A 20,857-nucleotide genomic window follows, 5' to 3' on the forward strand; every position below is an offset into this window, starting at 1 on the left:
TGCTGTGAATTCTCGGTTGGAAATGTGGAGAGGGGTTTCCATTAGATAATGTTTACATACCTCACCTGACGAACCTTTGAAAGTGTATATAAAAAAAAAAAAAAAAAAAGAAAAGAAAATTATATTAAGTTGCTTTAAATCAATATGTATAGCTATAAGAGCTGGGTCATTTGAACTTTGAATATGTATCAACTCTCTAAATGTTGACATTTTGTGAACTCTGTGCTCCTGTCTTTTATTTCATCCTAGCCTATGGAAGAAATTGTTGTTCCAGGTAAAAGGTCCCTGACTCAGATCTGAACTCCTCAAGGATTCCCACCACCTTGTTTTCTTTTCTTCCTCCACTGTCGATATTCACCCTATGAGCTTTCTAAAGGTCCGTATTTTATTGCAGCTTATTAAACGTTTCTTTGATATCAACGTTTGTCTGATGTGGTAACTGGGGAAGGGCGAAGATGAGAGAGTGCATGAGGGAGGGCAGCAGGCTGGCACACTCCAGGTGGGACCCCCCTCTCTGGAGGGGGGGATATAATAAGCACCCAGGTGGGATTTGAGTGCTCCCACACCAGTGGCTGAGATGCTGGTGCTGCTTTCTGCAGCAGATTTGTGTTTGCGGCCTGAGCAGTGCAACCCCTCGGTGTTCCCAGGGGCGGCTGCCCAGGCCCTCTCTCTCCTTCCCCAAAGAGTTACAGGTGCCCAGTTTCCCCCGCAGCCATTCCATCCCTGCAGCAGGCACCGGGCCCTTCGGCCTCTCACGCTGCCCCACGCACGACCCAGGCAGCAATGGCTCTTTTTGCAAGACCTTGCACAGATAACCCCAGTGATCAGCCCTCAGCCCGGGGCTGCGTGTCCTGGCACCATGGGCTGATGCTCTGGCTGCAGGAGTAGCAAATCATCACCTGTGGCAGGACCAGCTCTCCCCAGCCTGTGCCAGCTCCTTGTATGCCCAGCAGCTCCTGAGCACCAGCTTCCCCCTTCTCCCTTCCAGGAAAGAAGAGGCCAAGCCTCTGAATGAATAAATGTCATGTTCACATGGAAGACAACATAGACAATACCAAACATCTCCTAAAACAATACAGCCTCTGCCAGCGGAAGGGTGCTCAGTGCCTCCCTTGCCAGCCTAGTACAAACCATCGTCTTCAACAGTGACACACACAAACCCCACGGGCCAAACAAAGCCACCGTCACTTTCCTGCCCAGTAGCATCTGTAAACAAAAAGAAAACATAATTTGTTGACCCCAAACATATAAAAATACTATAACAAAATGAAATACAAATATATATTAGAATCTGTAAGTATTCTGTATAAAGAGATACTTTAGAGGTTAGCTTACAGCAAGAACAGAAACACAACACAACCAAGCCCTGGATGGGCCATGGGCAAAATGAGACGTGTCCCGGCTCCTCTGTGCAGCAGAGGGGCCTTCTGTGAAGAGGCCCTTTCTGGCAGAAACACATCCCCATGGTGGTGGGAACATCCGGGGTGGTGGTGATGAGCAGGTACGGTGACGGCACCCGCCAAGCCAGATGCACCCGGTGGAGCTGCCCGGAGCCCGGCTGCAGCCGGCGGCGTGGACCTGAAGCCGTCACGCTGGAGGGGTGCGATGGAGAGACCCAGGGCTGCAGCCTGGGATGAGTTTGAGCTTGTCTGCCTGTGGCGACGTGCTTTCCACCCACGTGCGGTGTCCCAGGTCAGGCTCCCACCATCCTCGGCCCCCCACGGGTGTAGAAGCGATGCTGCTGCGGAGGCCGGGTGTGCGCGGTACCCCGGCACGGGCTCCCCACGCTGCGCCGGACGCAGCGCTGCCCCTGCTCCCGTGCCAGCACAGTGCATTCACTGCGGGCTTTGAGGGGTGCTGCCCGGCCACCCACACGAGTCCAGGAGCTGGTGGGACCCGCCGTGGCAGCGGTGGCAGCTCCAGGCTTGCAGGCTTGGGCATCTTCAGCCTCTTCAAGCGGCCCCAGCACCCAGAAGGCTCAAGCCCTGGCGCTGGGCACGGCCAACCCACACCCTGCCTGCCCCAGCAGCCTCCTGCCCCGGCTCGCTGGGCCAGTGGGATGTGGGGCACCTCTGCTCAGCTGCAGAGCCCCCCACCCAGGGCTGAGCCTGGAGGAAAGGGGTTTCTGCGCTGTCCCGTGCAGCTCCCACCTGAGCAGAGCCACCTTGGTGTCCTGGCGGCGTTTGGGGCCCCCTCCACATCAACAGCCCAGCGCTGGACCCTGCAGCGCGCTGCCCGTGCCCGTGCCCCTGCTCAGCACGCCTGGGACCACCCTGGTCCTGCTCCACCCAGCGCAGCCCCGACACCACCACGAAAGGCTGGAGCCGTGGGCCATGCACCCCAGAGCCTGGCTCGCAAGCACAGCCTGGGGGTGGCCCCAGCGGGTCAGGCTGTGGCCGTGGAGCCAGTGACATGATTTAGGGCTCTCTGGGCTCCAGCACCCCCGGCACCACACCGGGGAACCGCTCGCTGCAGCTGCTATCCGCGGCCGGGAGGCCAGGGCTGCCGGAGGAGAGGTCGGGGAGCCGGGCTCACGGGGTGCCGGCTACGCCGCACAGCCCTCTGCCAGCCACAGCTTGCCACAGCCCACGAGGTTCTGCTGCGTCAGAGGTTCTGCTCCAGCCCCAGGTGATGGAAAAGCCCCCGGCTCGCTGGGCTGGATGCAAGGGACGGGGCTGCCAGGGAGGGGACACGCAGGGGGAGACAGGCACTGCCCTCCGTGGCTGTGGGGCAGCTCTAGGGGGGGGGGGAAGTCAGAGTGCCCACCCTGTACCCACACATCTGTGTAGCTGCACTTCTTAAAAAAATTCTCTATCTACACATTTGTTTTTTCTTTTTTTTTTTTTTTTTTTTTTTCCCAACACTCTAGATGCAACAGCTCTACCCTCTGCCGGGCTCCTCTGATGCAGCTGCAGTTCAGGAACACCCAGGCAGCAGCACCGCGGCCGCAGGGCAAAGCGAGGTCTTTGGCTCGGGGCAGGGGGGGTGGGCTCCCCAACATCCCCCCCCCCGGCTCTCCGGGCCCGGTGGCCGCTCACAGGCACTGACTGCAGCCGCACTTGCTGGGCTTCTCCACCTCCTCCACGAAGGTCGCGCCGTTGCTGCACTCGAAGGCGTATTTCCTGCGCCGGAGCCGCAGCCCCGTGCAGCAGCCGGCGCCGGGGCCGAGGCAGGTCCCCCGGCACTCCACCCAGGCCACCGGCCGCGTCGTCTGGCAGATGGCGTAGCCCCGCTGTACCTGGTGGTAGTCCCGCACCGGCTCCCCCCGGCACTCCGGCTCTGTGGGACGGCAACGCTCAGCCCCCGGCGTTGGGGTGATCCCCCTCCCAGGGAACCCACCTCCCCAGCGCCCACCTTGGTCGCAGAGGGCTCCGGTGTAGCCGCCGTGGCACTCGCAGGTGGGCTGGCCACCCGGGGCGAGGCGGCAGTGGCCGTGGGCGCAGGGCCGGCGGCGGCAGGGGTCGGGGGGCTCGGCGGGCTGGTTGCAGAGGGCACCCTGGTAGCCCTCGCGGCACTGGCAGCTGTAGGAGAGGGCGTCGAGGGGCAGGCACAGCCCGTGCACACACCTGCGGGCACCAGGCGCCATCAGGCACCTGCTGGCACGGCACCGGCACCAGCACCGGCACCGGCACCGGCACCCAGCACAGCCTGGCTCGGCACCGGCACGGCGCCAGCACCGGCGCAGAATTGGACCAGGACTGGCGTGGCACCACCACGGCACAGCCATCGTGGCACGGCCTTGCCACGGCTCGGGCCTGGCACTGCCAGCACAGGCCAGCCCTGGCACAGCCGGGTGCCAGTGGCACGGCCACGGCGCGGCCAGGGCGGCAGGACCCGGTCCCAGGGGAGGGAGGAGGGCAGCCAATGGGAGGGGCGGGCAGGGCAGGCAGTGAGGAGGGACAGCCAATGGAGAGGGCAGGGATGAGAGGGGCGGCCAAGGCGACCAATGAGGAAAGGGCAGCCAAGGGAGTGGTGCAGTTGTGGTGGGGCAGCCAATGAGGAAGGAGCAGCCAATGAGCCAATGGAGTGGAGCAGTTGTGGTGGGGGCAGCCAATGAGGAAGGAGCAGCCAATGAGCCAATGGAGTGGAGCAGGTGTGGTGGGGCAGCCAATGAGGAAGGAGCAGCCAATGAGCCAATGGAGTGGAGCAGTTGTGGTGGGGCAGCCAATGAGGAAGGAGCAGCCAATGAGCCAATGGAGTGGAGCAGTTGTGGTGGGGGCAGCCAATGAAGTGAGGCAGCCAAAGACCCAACGGGGCAGATGGGTCACTGTTGAGCAGCCAATGGGCCACAACCATTGCTGTAGGGCAGCCAATGGGGCAGCACTGTTGCTTCAGGACAGCCAATGGGGCAGACGGGTCACTGTGGGGCAGCCAATGGGTCATGGCCTTTGCTGTTGGACAGCCAATGGGGCAGATGGGGGTCACTGCGGGGCAGCCAATGGGGCGGGGGCACTCACTTGTGCCCCTGGCAGGGGCCACCACGGGGCTGGTCGCAGTGGGGCCCGTCCCAGCCGGGCTCGCAGTGGCAGACGGGGCCCTGGGCGCCGGCGGGCTGGCAGATGCCGTGCAGGCAGTAGAGCTTGCGGCAGGGCTCGCAGCCTGGCACCACCCCCGGCGTCATCCGCGTCTTGGTGAAATCCTGCAGCTCATTGTTGATGTAGAGGTTGCGGATGCACCCATGGAAGCTGGTGCCATTGAGGAGCTGCCAGAGGCGGAAGGCGGCCGAGTTGACGTCCACAGGCATCCCTGGGGAGAACAGGGCTGTCAGCGTGCCTGGATGGTCCCCATGCCCCCCCTGTTGCCCTCCTGTCCTACCTCCCACGTAGAGGGGGGCCTCACTGTTCAGCGTGTAGTGCTTGCCCGAGTTGTCCATGGTCATGGGGCTGCCACCGTCAATGGAGAGGTTCACCATCTGGTCGAAGGTCACCAGCTCCACGGTGTGGAACTGCCCGTCATTGATGGTCTCAGCGCTGGTGGGGATGGCTGGGTCACCGGGGATCCCTCAAACCCATGCAACGGGGGTGGCGGTCCCCCAGGAGCAGGGAAGGGGTGGTGGGTACCTGTAGATGGCTGAGCTGGGGTGGGTGCCGGGGTCATAGCTGACCCTGACGTGGCCCTGGTACAGCTCCACAGCCATGTGGTCGCTGTCACCGTTGTACAGCAGGATGCCGTTGCCTTCAGCTGTGGACACCTGGCACAGGGAGAGGTGGGAGCCCACATCCCTGGGGCAGCACTCTCATGCTAACCCCCCTCCAACGCCCCCACAGCCCCCCCCCACAGCCCTCACCTGCAGGGTGATATTGGCCCGGGGCCAGTCCTGCAAGTCGGTGAACTGCAGGTACGTGTCGCGGTCCACGAAGTTGACACTCAGCAGCTTCTCACACTTGGGGCCGCCGAAGCCGGGTAGGCACTGGCAGAGGGCGCGGGCGCCCCGCTCCACGCACGGGGCCCCGTTCTGGCACTCAGCTCGCTCACAGAGGCCAGGCTGGCCGGTGGTGCGGGGTGGCATCTCGCAGAGCTGGCCGCTGCGGGGTCACGGGTGCTGCTGGGCACGGGGCTAGGAAAGCACCCTACCCCCTGCCCACCGCCCCTTGGGGCTCTGACAGCACCCCCCTCTTTTGGGGTCCCCAGGGAGGGTTTCCAGCCAGCGGCATCAGAAGGATGCCTGTATGCTGAGATCTGCTCTGGGGTCCTCCCAGAGAGACTGGCTTCCCCAGCCTCCATCCCTGGCAACCCACACCCCCAGCCCCACTCCTTCCTCTCACACTGGAAGGGGATGGACGGATGGATATGATAGCCAGGACTGATCCCTCCTGCATAGTAACACATAACCATCTTTGCTTTCCCCACTGTCCCCCCATCTTCCCAGCTGGTACCTGTAGCCCTCGGTGCAGAGGCAGGAGTAGCCGTTCACCTCGTCCAGGCAGCGGGCATTGTTCTGGCATCGGTGGTCCTGGCAGTCATCGAAGTCCTCGCTGCAGTTGCTCCCCACGTAGCCGGGCGCACACTCACACCTGGGGCAGGTGGGGGGCTCACAGGTGCCCCTTCCTTCCCCCCGTACTGGTGGGCACCTGCTCCTCCTGGCATCCCCCTCCCCATGCCCCCCCTCACCAGCCTGTGAGCTGCAGCCCCCCAAAAGTAAATCTCCCCCACCAGGCAGCTGGGAAAAAGTGGTTTGGGGAGGGGGGGGGTCTCACCTGTGCCCCTGACTGGTGGAGATGCAGGTGGAGCCGTGCTGGCATGGGCTGAGCTCAGCTGAGCAGAAATCCGGTGGCTGCTCACAGAAATCCCCTGCAGGGCAGAAGAGGGGGTGCCAGGGGGTGCCCAGCAGCTCCGGGACCAGAGGGCCAGCCCTGGTCCCTGCTGGGGCATGGGGTGTTCAAGGGGGGCTCAGCTCAAGGCAGAGAGCTTCCCAGCCCGCAGCTCCACTGCCACGGGTGCAGGTCTCTGCTCCACCAAAGGCAGCTCTTGCCTGAGCCAGGCACTGGGGGCATCCCAGGGTATGGGGACTCAGCTGGGTGTACCCAAACTCGAGGTGGCTGGGCCCAGAGGCCGTGGTGATGGGCACTGGGACAGCAGGCAGAGGAGCTATTAGCCCTCATCACTGGGAAGGGAGAATCACTGGGTACATCCCTCTGCCACGCCCACCAGGTTTGGGGACGGCTAGCCCTCGTGCTGGGTACCTGTATAGTGGGCAGGGCACAGGCAGGTGTAGTTGGTGGCACTGGGCACGCAGGAGCCCCCATTCTTGCAGCTGTGCTCTTTGCAGGGGTCGCTGGCAGCACGGCAGCTCGGACCCTCGAAGCCCACCAGGCACAGGCACCTGCCACAGGGCATAGGGCAGCGTCAAGGGGTGGGAAATGGAGCGTTTTGGGGTGATCGCCCCAAAAATGCCAACACAAGGAGCATGTATGAATGCCAAGAGGCTCTGAGGAGCAGGGTTTGGTGCTCCCCTGCCAAACTGCAGGCACAGGCGAGGGTGGCAGTGCCCAGCCCCACGCGGAGCACGCAGTGAGGATGCTGAGTTGCCACGACAACGGGCTGAGAGGCCACTCAGCACGTGACGGGGCGGGGGGGGGGGGTGGCAGGCAGCTGTGCAGCCCACCATCTATTTTCAGCCACTAATTGGGCCCCGGTTCCTGGAAAGGGCTGAAGCATTCGGGGTAGCGAGGGTTGTGCGGGGTCACGGCAGCCCCGCAGAGAGCGGCAGCGACCCCAGTGCCGCATCCTGCCCCATCCCGCACAGTCAGCCCCGCTGCAGCAGCTGGATCCCAGCCCCAAATCCTGCTGCCCTCTGCCTCCCCATACCTCCCGTGGCAGCGGGACCCCCTCTCCCCGCTCCACTCAGCCCAGGAGCCTGCAGGGTTGGGGGGTACGGGGAAGCGGAGCCAGCGCTCAGCCCTGCTGAGCCTCTGCTGGCAGGAGGTACAGGCTGGGCTGCAGAGAGCAGGCAGCACGGGCTGGAACCGCCGCCTGACCGCAGTATCCAGGCTACATGCCCCGGGGGGAGCATGTAGGAGGGGAAGGAAGCATCAGATTTTATCTCTGTGGGATGTCAGGACTCCATGGATTCCTGTCCAGCACTCACCTGAACCCAGCTCCTTCCCCCTCCTGGGGCTGGCAGGTCCCCCCATTGGCACAGGGGTTGGAGGAGCAGCCGCTGAGTGCCACCTCACAGTCCCTGCCCTGGCGAAAGAGGGAGAGGTGGGAGCGAGGAGGGTGCCACAGCATCATCTCCCGCCCCCCCCTGCCTTGTCCCATTTTTGAAGGCACTGAGGTGTGCAGGGAGGGGGGACGATCCTGCAGGCAGCGAGCTGTGGGGGCACGGCAGAGCCCCCACACTGCCCCCTCCCCTCTGCAGGGATGGGTCCCCCCACACTGGGGAGCTCCGGCACCAGGGTACCTTATAGCCGCTGGTGCAGGCACAGCGGTAGAAGCCGAGGGGGTCGTTGTGGCAGGTGCCCCGGTTCTGGCAGGGGCTGGAGAGGCAGGGGTTGCACTTGGCCTGGACGCTCAGGGAGGGCGGGCCTGGGGGACAGGAGGTGTGGAGATGGATGTGGGTGTGGGGGAGGCATCCATTTTTGGGCACCGACATGGGGGGGCAGAGCCCCAGCCGTGGCTGGGAGCAGAGCCGGCCCCGCCGAGTGGCTGTGCAGCAGGCAACGGGACAGCCACGTGCTGGCTTGGTCAGCAGGGACATGCCACCAGCCAGGGAAGGGGACAGAAGCATCCCAGTCCCCTTCCTCCACAAGGCAGCTCGACGGATGAAATTACAGGGTCCCACAGACTCATGGAGCATCGCTCTGCCAGGCGTGGGGCAGGAGGCACCCAGCCCCCCATGACGCCTGCTGCCCTGCCTGAGGAGGGCATGGATGGACAGACAGACAGCGCAGGCACCTCTCACCTTGGCACTCGAACTTCTTGGCAGGGGTGGTGAGCAGCAGCTTGCCTTCCATGTCGGGGGGCCCAGCACAGCGGGCGATACCTGGCTCTTTGTACCCCGTCTTGACCCAGGTGGAGAGCCAGCGCAGGTTGCAGCTGCAGTACAGGGGGTTGGCCCCGATGGCTCTGCAGTGGGAGGAAAGGCAAAACTGCACCCGCCGCCCCACAGAGGGAACTGGGCTTGGAGAACTTGGAACCAGACATAACTCTGTCACTTGGCTGGGCTGCCATGCGATGGGGGGACTCAGTGCTCCTCCGTTTCTGGACCTACCAGAGGTGCTGCCTGCGGTGGGAGGACTGGAGCATACAGCCCCACACCGTGGCCCAGTTAGACCATCCCACTGCCAGCCCCACAGCCCACACAGGGCCCTGGGGCTGTCCTCGGCTGCCCACACAGAAATCCTCTGGAGTCTCTCTCTTAGCACTTGGGCAAAGCTGCCTGGGCCCAGTGCAAACTGGGCAAACACCTTGGGGCTGTGCAGAAATAACAGGACCATTGCACCGGAGCTGTGGGGCCAGCCCGGGCTCTGCTGCACAAGCCTGCAGGGCAGGGACATGGCCATGGGCTGCTGGGGACAAGCATTAGGTCCCGGCTAGAGATTATGGGGACAGCACTGGGGGAGAGCAAGGAATTGCTCCGAGAGAGGAGGAGGGAGCAGCAGATGACATGGGAGGCCGAGGGGCTGGATGCCTCTTTGCATTCTCCTCCACTTCAAAGGAGAACGGTGATGGAGGGCCGGGGCGATTGACCCCTGTGACTAAGGAAGGAGATGGCAGCCCAGAAGGCAGGCGGCAGGGACAGCAGATCTGCTGGGGCTGACAAACCCAGTCCTACAGCACCGACAGCACCGGCTGGTGACACAGCTCAGCCCTGCCGGAACCAGAGGCGCTGGCTTGTAGTGGCAAAGGCAGCACCGTGCTTTGGCAAGGGAAAGGGGTGAAGATCCAGAGAAGACCAAACCGAGCAGTGTTGCTCCCAAAAACCACAGGGAGGGCAGGATTGGAAATCAAGATGCTCTCTGCAGGCTGGAGGAACAGCCTGAGACCCCCAAGATGCCAGGAGCAGGACTGGCCACCAGCAGGTGGGTGGGAACAGCTTAGGAGGGACAAGGAAGGGACCTAAATGTCACCATGAGCAAAGCTGAACCCCCATCCCGGGTGGTGGGTACAGGGCTGGGCATTTGGGGTACAGGCTCCCTCAAAGAGGGGCTGAAACACCCACTAGCAGGAGCGTGCCTGATGACAGATTTGGGGGGGGGGGGGGGGCTGCTGCAGGGAAGTGCCCTGGCAGGAGGCTAACGGCACGTTCCAGGGGTCAGAGCAGCCCCGCCGACCCACAGCTGTGCCAGCACCTTGCATGGTTTGACCTGTGCGTTAGGGAACCGTGGGGACCTGGCAGTGTTGGCAGGGACACCACAGCACCTCCAGCAAGGACCACAGGGCCATTCCAGCAGCACCCGGAGGCTCAGCCGCACACCTGGACTTGGGGGCTGAGCATGGGGAGGGCAGGCACAGCATGGCACTGCCCCAAGTACTGGTCCAGAGAAGGAGGCAGCTCAGCCCCCAGAGAAACTGGGCTCAGCCCTGTAGTTTTTGAAGGTCTCCCCAGCCTGCATCCAGCCCAGCACCCTGCGGAGTGGGGAATACTCACAGGTGGGACAGGGAGGTGACATCTGCAAAGATGCCCTCAGGCAGGCTGGAGATGTCATTGCCGTGGAGAGACCTGCAGAGAACAGAGGGTCCTGTGATGCCCGAGGCTCCAGGGTGGGCAGCAAGGACTGCGACCAGCTGGGCTGCCCCCATCCCATGGCCCAGGCGTGGGTGGCAGAGCTGGACCCCACCACCCCGTCTCTGTTGCAAATGCACCATCTGCTCCAAGAGGCTGATGCATCTCCTCTTGCTCCTCCCACAGCCTGTACCCTGCCCGCCCGCCTGCGCCCAGCTCCAAGCGGGCACAGGGGACATGGGGACACAGGCAGCAGCAAAGAAGGGGCTGAGCGGGACTACGGGCAGGCACTTACAGCAGCCGGAGGGAGCGGAGGCCCTCGAAGGCCAGCGGAGGGATGCACTGCAGGGAGTTGTAGCTGAGGATCCTGCGGAAGGGAAGGAGGGGGGCAACACAGCGCCGGGGGGCACTGCTGGGTGTGCTGCAAGAAACCCACCCTGGGCTGCATGCTCCCCCTGCCTGAGCTCCAGCACAAACCAGAGCTTCACCCAGGTGGAGAAGGGAGACCCTGGTGCCTCCAGCACCCCCCCGATCTTGGGGGTCCCCTAGGAACAGCCCCCCCACAGCTTGGCTGGGCTGCAGCCTGGTGTGGCACGGATAGCACTTACAGGGTGGTGAGCTGGCTCATGTTGGTGAAGGAGGAGTTGCTCAGGGAGCTGATCTTGTTGTTGCTCAGATCACTGGAAAACAGAAACGCCCGGGGCTTGAAGCCAGCTGGGCCCTGTTCCCCCTTGCTGCTCCCCCACCTCCTCAGCTGCAATGGGGTGCAAACAGCAGCATGGCACGGCCTCCAAGGGAGCAGCAGGGCTGTCACACAGGGTGATGGCAGCAATGCCACTGTCCCCCCTCTACCCCATGGCAAGTGCCAGCAGAGGCTGTGAGCACCCAGGGGCTGAGCAACGCGGCCAGCCATCACTGCGTCCCTGTGTAGAGTGGGGACACAGCGGGATGTTGGGGGTCCCTGCACACTGCCAGGCCCTTCCTCAGGATCATGTGCCATGGGGACAGTCCCTGTCCTCGCCCACAGGTCCCAGCAGCAGGACTGGCTGCCTGGGCTCCTGCTCCTGCCTACTTACACGAGCTGCAGGTACTTGAAGGTGGAGAGCTGCCCTGGGACCTGAGTGAACTGGTTTCCGTCCAGGTAGCTGCAAGGAAGAACAAAAGCACCTCAGGGTGGCTGAGAAGCAGGAGGTCCCTCCCTCTGCTCTCCTGTTTCTCCTGTGCACCCCCACGGACTCTGGGTTGTGAAGAGCATCTCCAGCACCACCTCCCTCCCAGCACCCAGGGTCTGTGGGGTTCTCAGGGACCCCTGGGCTGGGGGGGGGGGGGGGCAGTGTGTGAGTGCATTAGCACACCCGGGTGCTCTGGCACGCAGGTCCCCAGGGACAGGCTCCCAGCAGCCTGCGTGTGCGAGCGCAGCCAGCCATGTGCTGTGTTTACACATCCGATGTGAGCGTGGGCGGCTGTAACCGTTTCCAAGGCATGTGTGAGAGCGAGCGGGGGGATGCAGAGAGAGGAGGGGGGTGCGAGACAGCGCAGGGGTGTGAGGGGGTGGTATACATATGTATGTGTACTACCAGTGCCTACACCCCCCTGCACCCAGGACTTGCTGCCGTCCCCCATCCCAGACGGGTGCGGAGCCCCTCTCGCAGCGATGGGCATCGCATCGCCCGCACACCCAGAGCTGGCACGGCTGCTTGGGCATCTCCCCGACACACACGGTGATGGGTGGCTGACCCTGGGCCCGTGTGCTCAGAGCCAGGGCTGCCAATAGCATCCTCGCCGCCGCGGTGAGAGGTGACGGCAGAGAGGGGCTGGGGAGCTGGCAGAGGCAGGGGGGCCCTGTCCCTGTCACTGATGGCAGGTTGCTGGGGATCGCAGAGCTTGCAGGGGGTGGGTGTCCCATGCTGCCCCTTCCCAAGGACCAAAGAGCAGGAACCGAGATGCCGTGACAATATCACCCCTTGCACATCACCCTTGGTAGCCCTGAGGCAGCAGCGAGGCTCTTGCTGAGCCCCTTGATGGGGTTTGGGGCTGGACAGGGTCCCTTGGATGGGTGGGGGTCCTGTTCCCACTACCGGGCCGAGATGGGGGTGTGGGTGGGAGCATCTCTGCCCCAAATCCTGTAACCCTACGGCAAAGACTGCCCCCAGCCAGAGCTGCAAAGTTGCTGGTGGTCAGGAGGAGAGCCTGGGCACTCGCCCACCACTCACAGCTCCGTGACGTTCTTGGGGATCCCCTTGGGCAGGGCCTTGAGGTGCTTGTTGCTGCAGCGGACAACGGTGTCGAGGCAGGTGCACTCCTGCGGGCACTGGGGCCGGGGGATGCAGCTGGTCTCCTCCTGACCTGCACCGGGCACAGAGAGCCACAAAGTCACCAGGTGCCAGCCCTCGGGCACTGTGCGAGGCTGGACTTGATGCCTTGTGCCTGCCTAGTACTGCTCCCCTCCCGTGCTGACCATCTCCCCTCACCCCCAAAGCAAGGTGCTGCAGGCAATAGCTCCAGCCCAGCTGGAACTGCTCCTGCACCCAGAAACCACCTGCCCCACCCAGATAGATGCAACCAGCCAGCTCAAGGCTGCTCTGATTTTCACCATTTTCAAGTAAAAATGCAGTCCCAGGGACAGCAGAGAGGAGGGTGTGGAAGAAGGGGCTCAGCCCTGCAAATCCTCCTGAAATAACCTCCTTCACCCATCTCCCAGACACCGGCTAGAGGGAGCAGTGCCTGCGTGGAGCAGCCAGAGGAGCCGGCACTGCTCCCCCTTCCCCACCACGGTGCTGGGCTCCTGCGGGAGAGGCGTCCCCAGGACGACCGTATGTTATCTCGCACCGTTAGGAAAGGCACAGGATGCAACCCTTCAGTCTTTGACGTGGTGGAGGAGGGAAAGCAGAAGAAACGATGATTTGTTTGTAAATATTTTCCAGAGGGCTCAAAAGTTGTTCTAAATTTAAAAAAAAAAATTTAAAAAGGCTTTTCTCTCAACATGCGCGCTCCCTGCCTGCTCCATCTGCCCAGCTCTAGCACGTGTGCAGGGCTGGGAAGGGAAGGAGGGAAGGAGCAGGATGAATCCCAGTGGGCTTTGCCTACACATCTGCTTCTGCCAGCACCCAGGGCGCAGCCTTTGCCAGCACAGAGCTGCCTACGTACAAGGTCCATGGGCTGCTGTGGGTGCAAACTCCTCTCCCGGCTTCAGAGCAGCTCATGGGTATTTGAGTGCCCACCCTGAGCTACCGACTTGCCGCGGGCGCTGCCAAACATCCCGGGTGCTGGGACAGGGAGCGCGGTGCCAGCCTGGGAGGAGCAGCCCGGTCCCCCCTCACCCCCGGTGCCTCAGGGCCCGTGAGTTACCTTCCTCACACCTGAAGTCGGGGAAAGCCACGTCCTGGAGAGGGATCTGCCGGAGGAAGTCGGGGTTTTGGCACCGCGGGTTCCCCGTCACGATCTTCCTCTTGCGCAGCCAGTCCCCCAGCCAGGCCAGCTGGCAGTTGCAGTTGAAGGGGTTGGCGAGCAGGTTCCTGCACACGGGAGGGAGCACGAGGGCATCATCTGAGCAGCTGCTGGGCAAGGGGGACCCCCTGCGGCCCCCCCCTCCCCCAGGGCAATGGGGACAGCCTGGGAGCATCCCCCCCAGGCCCTGAGACGTACAGCGTGGAGAGGGACTGCAGCGTGTCGAAGGCGCCCGGCGCGATGGTGCTGATCTGGTTGTCATACAGGGAGAGCAGGCGGACGTTGCGCAGCCCTGTGAAGCTGTCGTTGTGGATGCAGCTGATGCGGTTGTTCCTCAGCATCCTGCGTAGGGAAGGGGACAAGGGCACCTAACGACCTGGGCAGGCACGCCGAGGGAAACCCACCTCGGCAGTGCCTGGGCTGTGCCCGCCTCACTGCCAGGTAGGGGGATGAGCCCAAGACAGTTCCTGAGAAGCAAAAACCTGCCCCCTCCTCCTCTAGGTATGGCCAGTGGATGGGTAAGACACATCCAAGCTGGCCCCTCAGTGATGCAGACAGCACCAGCCTGGGATCGCGGGCAGGGCAGGGGAGCAAGGAGCAGGGTTGTCCCCACCCCTGTGCCCCCAGCAGCGGGGGGACTCACAGTGTCCTCAGCCCATCCAGGCCCCTGAACATGCCACTCCGCACAGACTCCAGCTGGTTGACGGTGAGGTGCAGCTCGCTGACGGAGGATGCCCCCTCAAACGCTCCGTCCTCGATCTCGGACACCTTGTTGTTGCTGAGGTTGCTGCAGAGAGGGGAAAACAGGCTGGGATGGGGGGCTCTGCCCCAACCTCATCCTGAACCCTTGCCTCCCCCAGGTCCCACTGAGCGCCACAAGATGGCCAGTCCCTCAGGGGACCCTCTGGTTGCGACGTGCCCACATTTCACACCCCAGGCTGCCCTGGCATCAGGAACCCCATGAGCCTTCCCAGTCCCCAGGCAACACAAAGGGGCTGTGCCTGACTGATACTCACATTTTCTTCAGATGTGGGAGTTTCTTGAAGATGCCAGTGGCCTCCAGAACAGAGATTTCATTGTTGTTCAGGCGCCTGGGGTGGGCAGCAGGAAAAAGAGCTTAGGAGATGGCTGAAAAGGGTCTGGTACAGACCAAATCCTGAGCCAAATCCCAGCACCGATGATGCTCTGGCTGCAGGACGGAAAGCAGAGTGAGAGGGAGGAGACTCTTACAGCTCGGCTGTGGACTGCGGGATGCGCTCCGGGATCTTGGTGAGCTTCAGGTTGGAGCACTCAACCACATTGGATTCGCAGCGGCACTTCGGGGGGCAGATCACGTCGCTGTTGCACTCGCTGTTCAGCTGGTAATCCTCCGTCCCTGCACGCCAGCGAGGGCACCGTGAGCCCCCATGGGCAGAGGCATGGGGGCTGCACCTCCCCTCCTCTGATCCTCCCACACCCCCAGCCGGGCTCCGTCTCTTCCCCAGCTACCCTCATCTGGGCCGCCGCACACACATTACTGCCCAAAGCAGCTTAACTGCAAGGATATTTATCCTGGGTACATGGGGCGCTGCGCTGGCTGCCACCCTCTCCCCTCCTGCCACCAGAGCCAGACCCCAGGGACACCTCTGTGCCCATCCAGGTAACGGCAAGATGGGAGATGCCACAACACGTCCTGGTACCCAGCGCTTCTGTCACTGTGCCACCTGGGAACTCAGCAACCAGAAATTATGGGAAATGCAGTGTGGTCCTGCCGGGCCAGACCACTGAGCTCTGGTACAACCACCCCTTCGGCAGCCTGGCCAAAAGGGCACCGTGAACACACCCACGCACACACGTGTCATCACCTCTTACCTGGGATGAAATACTGCTCTTTGGCTGCAAAAAAAAAAAAAAAAAAAAAGAAAAAACCAAACCATCAGCAGCCTGAGCACATGGACACCAGGCTGGGGCAGGACTGAGGACAGCCGTGCTGCAGAGCGCCCGTGATGGGGATGGGGACAGCTCTCACCGGAGCAGCGAAACTTCTTGCTCTTGATCTGGCCGATGCGTTTGTTGGCCAGGCGCCGGGGGCTGGCGCAGCGGGCACCACTGGTCTCGATGGGGTTGGTGCGGAGGAAGTCTGCCAGCCACTTCAGGTTGCAGTCACAGACAAAGGGGTTCTGGGCCAGGTGCCTGCACCAGGGACAGCGGGTGACCACCACCTCCAGCCCCAGCTACCTCCCGAGATGCTTCCCACCTGGGCATCGGAGCTGGTGTGGGCACTCACAGGGTCTGGATGGCCCGCAGGGAGGTGAAGGTGCCCTTGGCCAGGCTCTGGATCTTGTTGTCGTAGAGCGAGAGCAGCGAGAGGTTCTGCAGGTCCTGGAAGGCGTCTGCCCGCACGCAGTTGATCTTATTGGCATTGAGGAGCCTGGCAGGGAGGGAGAGAAGGAGGGAGGTGAGCCTGGGGACCCCCTTCACTGCATCATGGGTGCTGAGGACCTCAGCCCTGCTTCCTGGTGTCCCCGCAGAGCTTCCCACCCAGCCACTGGTGCCTTACAGCAGCTGCAGGGCAAAAAGTCCCCCGAAGACACCCCTGGGGAGGTCCGTGATCTTGTTGCCATACAGCACCCTGGGAGAGAAAGGCTGGTGTGAGAGCGATGAGGGGGAGCAGTGTGGGGTACGGTTCAGGGGGCGCAGTGTCCACCCCACACACCCCAGTGTGGGCACTTACAGGGAGTTCAGTGAGCGCAGCCCCTGGAAGGCGTCGGGGGCGATCTCCGAGATCTGGTTGTTGCTCAGGTCTCTGAAACCCCAAGGGAGAAGGTAGCCTGGTCCCCTTTTCTCTCACCCCATCCCCCCCACTGGCTCCAGGGGACCACCCCCAGCACCCGATATAGAGAGCTGGGGAGATCCAAGACCCCATCCCCGTGCTGCCATGTGGGGTACCCATGGCATGGCAAGTGCCTCGTGCCTGTCGGAGTGGGGGGCTGTGGGGTCACAGCAGTGGCCAGGGGTGTGGAGGGTGCTGGGGTTTAGAGCGAGCTGGTAGGGGCTGCACACTTACATCCTCCGCAGCTTCTTGTAGGGGGAGAAGGCACCTGGGGGGATGGACTTGATGCCATTGAGCTCCAAACGTCTGCAGAGAGAAGGGGGAGACAGGAGGGCTGTAGGGCTGACAGGGCTGGGGGGCTGCAAGATCCCCAAGCTTGCAGTAAGTTACCCCACTAGTGTGGCATCATTCATCCCAGGGACAACTTGCTGCCTGTGGTCAGGGCTTTCTCCATCAGGGAGGGTTGTCATGGGTGGAGGGACTATGCTGGCTGGGATGGGGGGACCACCTCCTCCCTCCTGCACCCTGGGTCTGGGGGCATCTGCTGCCTCCCACGTGCTTTGCGCGCGGTCCCAGGGGGGGCTTTGCACCATAATTGGATTCCCCTAAGGAGCTTAATTCTCTATTTACATTTTTAATGCAGCTAAATCCAGGACTAAGTCTGGGCAGCATGGGAGAAGGGCAAGGGAGACCTGTTGCTCTGCAGGGTGGCTGAGCTGTGGGGCTTGCCCCCATGTCCCCGCTTCCTCGAGCCACCCAGAGCCCGATGGTGATGGTGTGGGACTGTACTCACATCTCCGTCATGGTTTCGGGCAGGTTGGCGGGGATGGCTGTCAGCCCCTTGCCCCGACAGTCCACAATGCCGTTGCTGCAAGTGCACATGGCTGGGCAGGAGCCAGAGGACAAGCTGCAGAGCTGGGCACGTGCCGGGTCTGTTTGTCCTGCTGAGGAAACAGCCACCATGGGAGTTGCAAAGAGCTGGGGCAGGCGTGCAGGTGGCAGCACACCAAGGAAGGGACCCTGGTGACAGCTCAGCGTGCTAGGACAGCTCGTAGCACCCCTGAGTGGGTACGCAAAGTCCTGGTGCACCCCAACCCTGTGCAAAAGGCACACAGCTCCGAGAGCACAGACCGATGCCCGCTCTGTCACACTGACAGGGTGCTGTTGTCCCCACGTCGTCCCCGCACCAGGGACTGTGCCGAGCTGAGCCCACAGCGTGCATCCAGGCTCTGAGCTGGGGCACGTGGCAGGGAGTGGAGGTGGGCTGCATCGATGGGACAGGCTTTGTCCCCCCAGTCCATGTCTCTGCCCTGGCCATTCGCCGCCTCCCCTGTCCCCCTCACCGGAGCAGCTGAACTCATTCTTCTGGATCTCAGCCACGTTGAGGCCGCGGAGCTGGGCTGGAGCAGCACACTGGGTGAAGAGCCCGATGGTGGGACGCTGGCGCAGCCACTGCGAGAGCCAGGCTAGGTGGCAATCGCAGAAGAGGTGGTTGGAGTGCAGGCGGCTGCGGGCAGACGGAGCAGTCAGTGGCCACAGGACGGCTCCTGCTTGCCCCACTGCCCTCCGGCTGCCCCAGCCTGGCTCATCCCAAGGGCTGAGGGCATACAGAGGGGGACACGGAGGAGCCCGAGAGCATCTGCGTTCGTTGCCAAGGCCGCCTTGCTTGGCAGTGCTTGGGGATGTTCTGCAGGGGTGTCCCCTCCATCCCCGCCCCACGGCGCTGTCCCAGCAATGCCGAGCCACCAGCACTGGCAGCAGAGCTGGAGACATCCCACCCCAGCCCAGGGAGCCCCAGCACTCACAACGTCCGCAGCTTGGGCATGTGGTTGAAGCTGGACACAGGGATGGAAGTGATATTGTTGTTATTCAGGGTCCTGTAGGAAGGCAAAGGGGGGCAGGTCAGGGTGGCCAGGCCATAAATAGGAGCATAAGATGGTCCAGGGGGCACCAAACCCCTGGGAGCAGCACCACCCACCCACCCCCTGGCACAGGGTGGATGGATGGTGAGGGAATGGATGGGGACAGCCCAAAACCCTGGGCAGGGATTGCTGCCCTTTCCAGGTGTCTCCCCTCCACAGCCAGCTGAAGCCAGGTAGACCCCCTGGGGCAGGATCAGGCCCTGGAGCACAGCTCTGCAGCAGTGGTACCAGACCCCTGCCCAGCCCCTCCTTGAGGCCAGGGAGAGATGGCACGCCGGGGATGTCCCTGCAGCGCCTCAGTGAGTGGGGAGCACTCGGGGACACCCTCACCCCACATGGGGCTTGCAGGCTGGAGGCTCCGGCCAGCCCCTGGCCACTTACAGGACCTCTAGCCCCCGCAGGGCACGGAAAGCCCCATCCTCGATGCAGCTGATCTGGTTCTTGTCCAGTTGCCTGCAGGAGAAAGACAGAGGGGCATTGCTGGGACAGTCCAGGCAGAATGACCAGCGGCTCCCAACGCCTCCTGCCACCCACCGGACCTGATCCCAAACTCCCTCATGCCCATCCCTGCCAGGACTCACAAGTTCTTGAGGTCAGTGGCCCCGCGGAAAGCTTTCCTGGGGATGGCCTGGATGAAGTTCTCGCTCAGGTCCCTGCAGAAGAAAGAGGCAAGAGGGAAAATGAGCAGTGTCGGCAAAGCATGATGCCCCATGGGATCAAGGTGTCCACAGGCAGGGGCATGCCCCGGCACTCAGTGATCCCCCACGGGCTCTGGAAAACTGTGATTTGGCTTCAGGTCCTTAGTTGCCCACTGCCCTGCTGCCCATCCCAAGGCAAGTCCAGCTCCATCCATGCTGGTTGCAAGTGGCTGGGGGGTCCCTGGGGCTGTCCCCAGCTGCTGTCCCCAGCTCTGATAAGCAGAGTAGCAGGGCACAGCTCTGGGAAAACCCTCTACTTAAATACCCTCTGACAGCTATAATTACAGGTGCCTGCTGATTAACTGTTAATTACACTTAGTGGCTCCAGCAGGCATTCCCATGGAGCCTGCCCTGCACTTTAGAGGGCACAAATAATCGGGTCATTAATTACTTCATCACTCCACGGCACTGTCTGTGTGATCACCTGCTCTGCAATGCCAGGGTGTGCTAGGCTGGCGCAGGCTCTGTGTTGCAGGGCTGGCAATGGGTCGGATCGCCCACTATGCCAGGGCTGGCTTTTAAAGACCACGAAGGCCAAAAATCTCACTGCAAGTACGGTCTGGGTGCACTGGTTCAGCTTGCCACATTGCTGTGGGGACATGCTTATCATATTTGTGCCCCGTGACTCTCGTGCGGGCTTTCCTTCTCCTACCCCAAGGGCCAGGAGCTCCTCGGAGCTCGGCAGGCACCTGCATTGCCCCACGCCAGCACAGCCCTGCTCCGGCCACCCATGGGGCAGGTGGCCAAGTCCTCATCTCCCTTCTGGCACAGGGAAAATGAGGCATGACACAGCATTTGCCCTACGCAGCAAGTCCACAGGTGAGTGAGGAGCAGGACCAGAGCATCCCGCACAGATTAAGCACCACCCAGCATTACACAGGCCATGCAGACACTCCCATCCTAGACCCTGAGGGGTGGTTTGGGGTGACCCTGGATGCCAGTATTTCACACTGGGTGCTCACCAGCTCTGCTTCAGCATAACGAAGCCTATTTACTACCAATACCCCAGGGCAGTTGGGCTGAGTCAGGATAGAAGCACCGCATCCACGCTCCTCCCCATGCCCTCAATTCCTCCAGAACGCAGGCTCAGCATGGCCCACAAGCTGCTTGCAGAAGACTTGGAAGTCTCCAAACTGGGACTTCACCCCACCCAAAAGCTTCACTGCCACAACAGCAAAATGTTGCCAGAGGGAAGCACCAGCATCACTTGCACAGCTGCACGGGGAGAAGGAAAAGGGCTGCCCAGCCACCAAGGAGCTGCCGTATGGTGCCAGGGGGATGCACCAGCCCCTGCCCCTTCGGCATGCAGGTAGCGGGGGGCCGGTGCATCGCTCCGGGGGAACCAAACCCGGCCAAGCACCCGCTGGGGCAGAGGAAGGCAGATGCTGCCCCTGGAAGGGCCCGGGGAGGGTAAAGCCCCGCTCCCCCGCTGCAGCAGCCGGGCGCGCAGCAGGAGCAGTTTCACCGCCACCCGCGCGGCGGCACTGCCAGGCTGCGCTCCCCGAGCACCCCCCGGCTGCTCCAGCCCTTCCCAGGGCTCCGGGCTGAGCCCCTCCAAAAGCATCAGAGCTGCCTCACACTATCCAAAGGGATAGGACCCAACACCCCAGCACCCCCTTTGGGCACAAACGCCCCCCCCTCATCCTCTGCTGGGGATACAATGAGCCCTCAGGAATTGCACTGACCTTTCAGAAAAACACAGCATCGCCCCAACTCCCCTTTTCTTTTTTTGGCTCCTAGAAGAAGGAATCCCCTAGAAAACCCTCCAGAACCCCTCAGATGAAGTTCATTGCTCCTCCTAGCCATGCAA

The 20,857-nt window shown here is 62.5% G+C and overlaps 1 protein-coding gene across 4 annotated transcripts in view; it reads right to left on the reverse strand.

The window, feature by feature from the left end:
• Window positions 1–1,008: 1,008 nt before the first annotated feature.
• Window positions 1,009–20,857, reverse strand: part of SLIT1 (slit guidance ligand 1) — a 63,897-nt gene continuing 44,048 nt past the window's right edge. The window contains exons 1-34 of one of the 4 annotated variants that reach the window (XM_032994760.2): window positions 19,165–19,249; window positions 18,931–19,002; window positions 18,731–18,802; window positions 18,233–18,304; window positions 17,771–17,934; window positions 17,221–17,371; window positions 16,662–16,733; window positions 16,329–16,400; window positions 16,155–16,226; window positions 15,882–16,025; window positions 15,624–15,787; window positions 15,467–15,490; window positions 14,846–14,990; window positions 14,632–14,706; window positions 14,259–14,402; window positions 13,814–13,957; window positions 13,517–13,683; window positions 12,382–12,514; window positions 11,245–11,313; window positions 10,777–10,848; window positions 10,464–10,535; window positions 10,094–10,165; window positions 8,405–8,568; window positions 7,904–8,028; window positions 7,589–7,686; window positions 6,684–6,823; window positions 6,198–6,291; window positions 5,877–6,014; window positions 5,288–5,525; window positions 5,061–5,191; window positions 4,816–4,970; window positions 4,458–4,746; window positions 3,355–3,566; window positions 1,009–3,279 (exon numbers count right to left, since the gene is read on the reverse strand). In XM_032994760.2, the coding sequence (XP_032850651.2) occupies window positions 3,035–3,279; window positions 3,355–3,566; window positions 4,458–4,746; window positions 4,816–4,970; window positions 5,061–5,191; window positions 5,288–5,525; window positions 5,877–6,014; window positions 6,198–6,291; window positions 6,684–6,823; window positions 7,589–7,686; window positions 7,904–8,028; window positions 8,405–8,568; window positions 10,094–10,165; window positions 10,464–10,535; window positions 10,777–10,848; window positions 11,245–11,313; window positions 12,382–12,514; window positions 13,517–13,683; window positions 13,814–13,957; window positions 14,259–14,402; window positions 14,632–14,706; window positions 14,846–14,990; window positions 15,467–15,490; window positions 15,624–15,787; window positions 15,882–16,025; window positions 16,155–16,226; window positions 16,329–16,400; window positions 16,662–16,733; window positions 17,221–17,371; window positions 17,771–17,934; window positions 18,233–18,304; window positions 18,731–18,802; window positions 18,931–19,002; window positions 19,165–19,202 (4,239 nt within the window). In that variant the 5' untranslated portion in view covers window positions 19,203–19,249 and the 3' untranslated portion in view covers window positions 1,009–3,034. Of the gene's footprint in view, window positions 3,280–3,354; window positions 3,567–4,457; window positions 4,747–4,815; window positions 4,971–5,060; window positions 5,192–5,287; window positions 5,526–5,876; window positions 6,015–6,197; window positions 6,292–6,683; window positions 6,824–7,588; window positions 7,687–7,903; window positions 8,029–8,404; window positions 8,569–10,093; window positions 10,166–10,463; window positions 10,536–10,776; window positions 10,849–11,244; window positions 11,314–12,381; window positions 12,515–13,516; window positions 13,684–13,813; window positions 13,958–14,258; window positions 14,403–14,631; window positions 14,707–14,845; window positions 14,991–15,466; window positions 15,491–15,623; window positions 15,788–15,881; window positions 16,026–16,154; window positions 16,227–16,328; window positions 16,401–16,661; window positions 16,734–17,220; window positions 17,372–17,770; window positions 17,935–18,232; window positions 18,305–18,730; window positions 18,803–18,930; window positions 19,003–19,164; window positions 19,250–20,857 lie in introns of those variants that run through there. The other 3 variants (XM_042790346.1, XM_042790345.1, XM_042790339.1) reach the window with 3 other exon arrangements.

Source organism: Tyto alba, unplaced genomic scaffold, assembly GCF_018691265.1.
Source record: "Tyto alba isolate M040663 unplaced genomic scaffold, T.alba_DEE_v4.0 Super-Scaffold_1, whole genome shotgun sequence".
Classification (NCBI taxonomy): domain Eukaryota; kingdom Metazoa; phylum Chordata; class Aves; order Strigiformes; family Tytonidae; genus Tyto; species Tyto alba.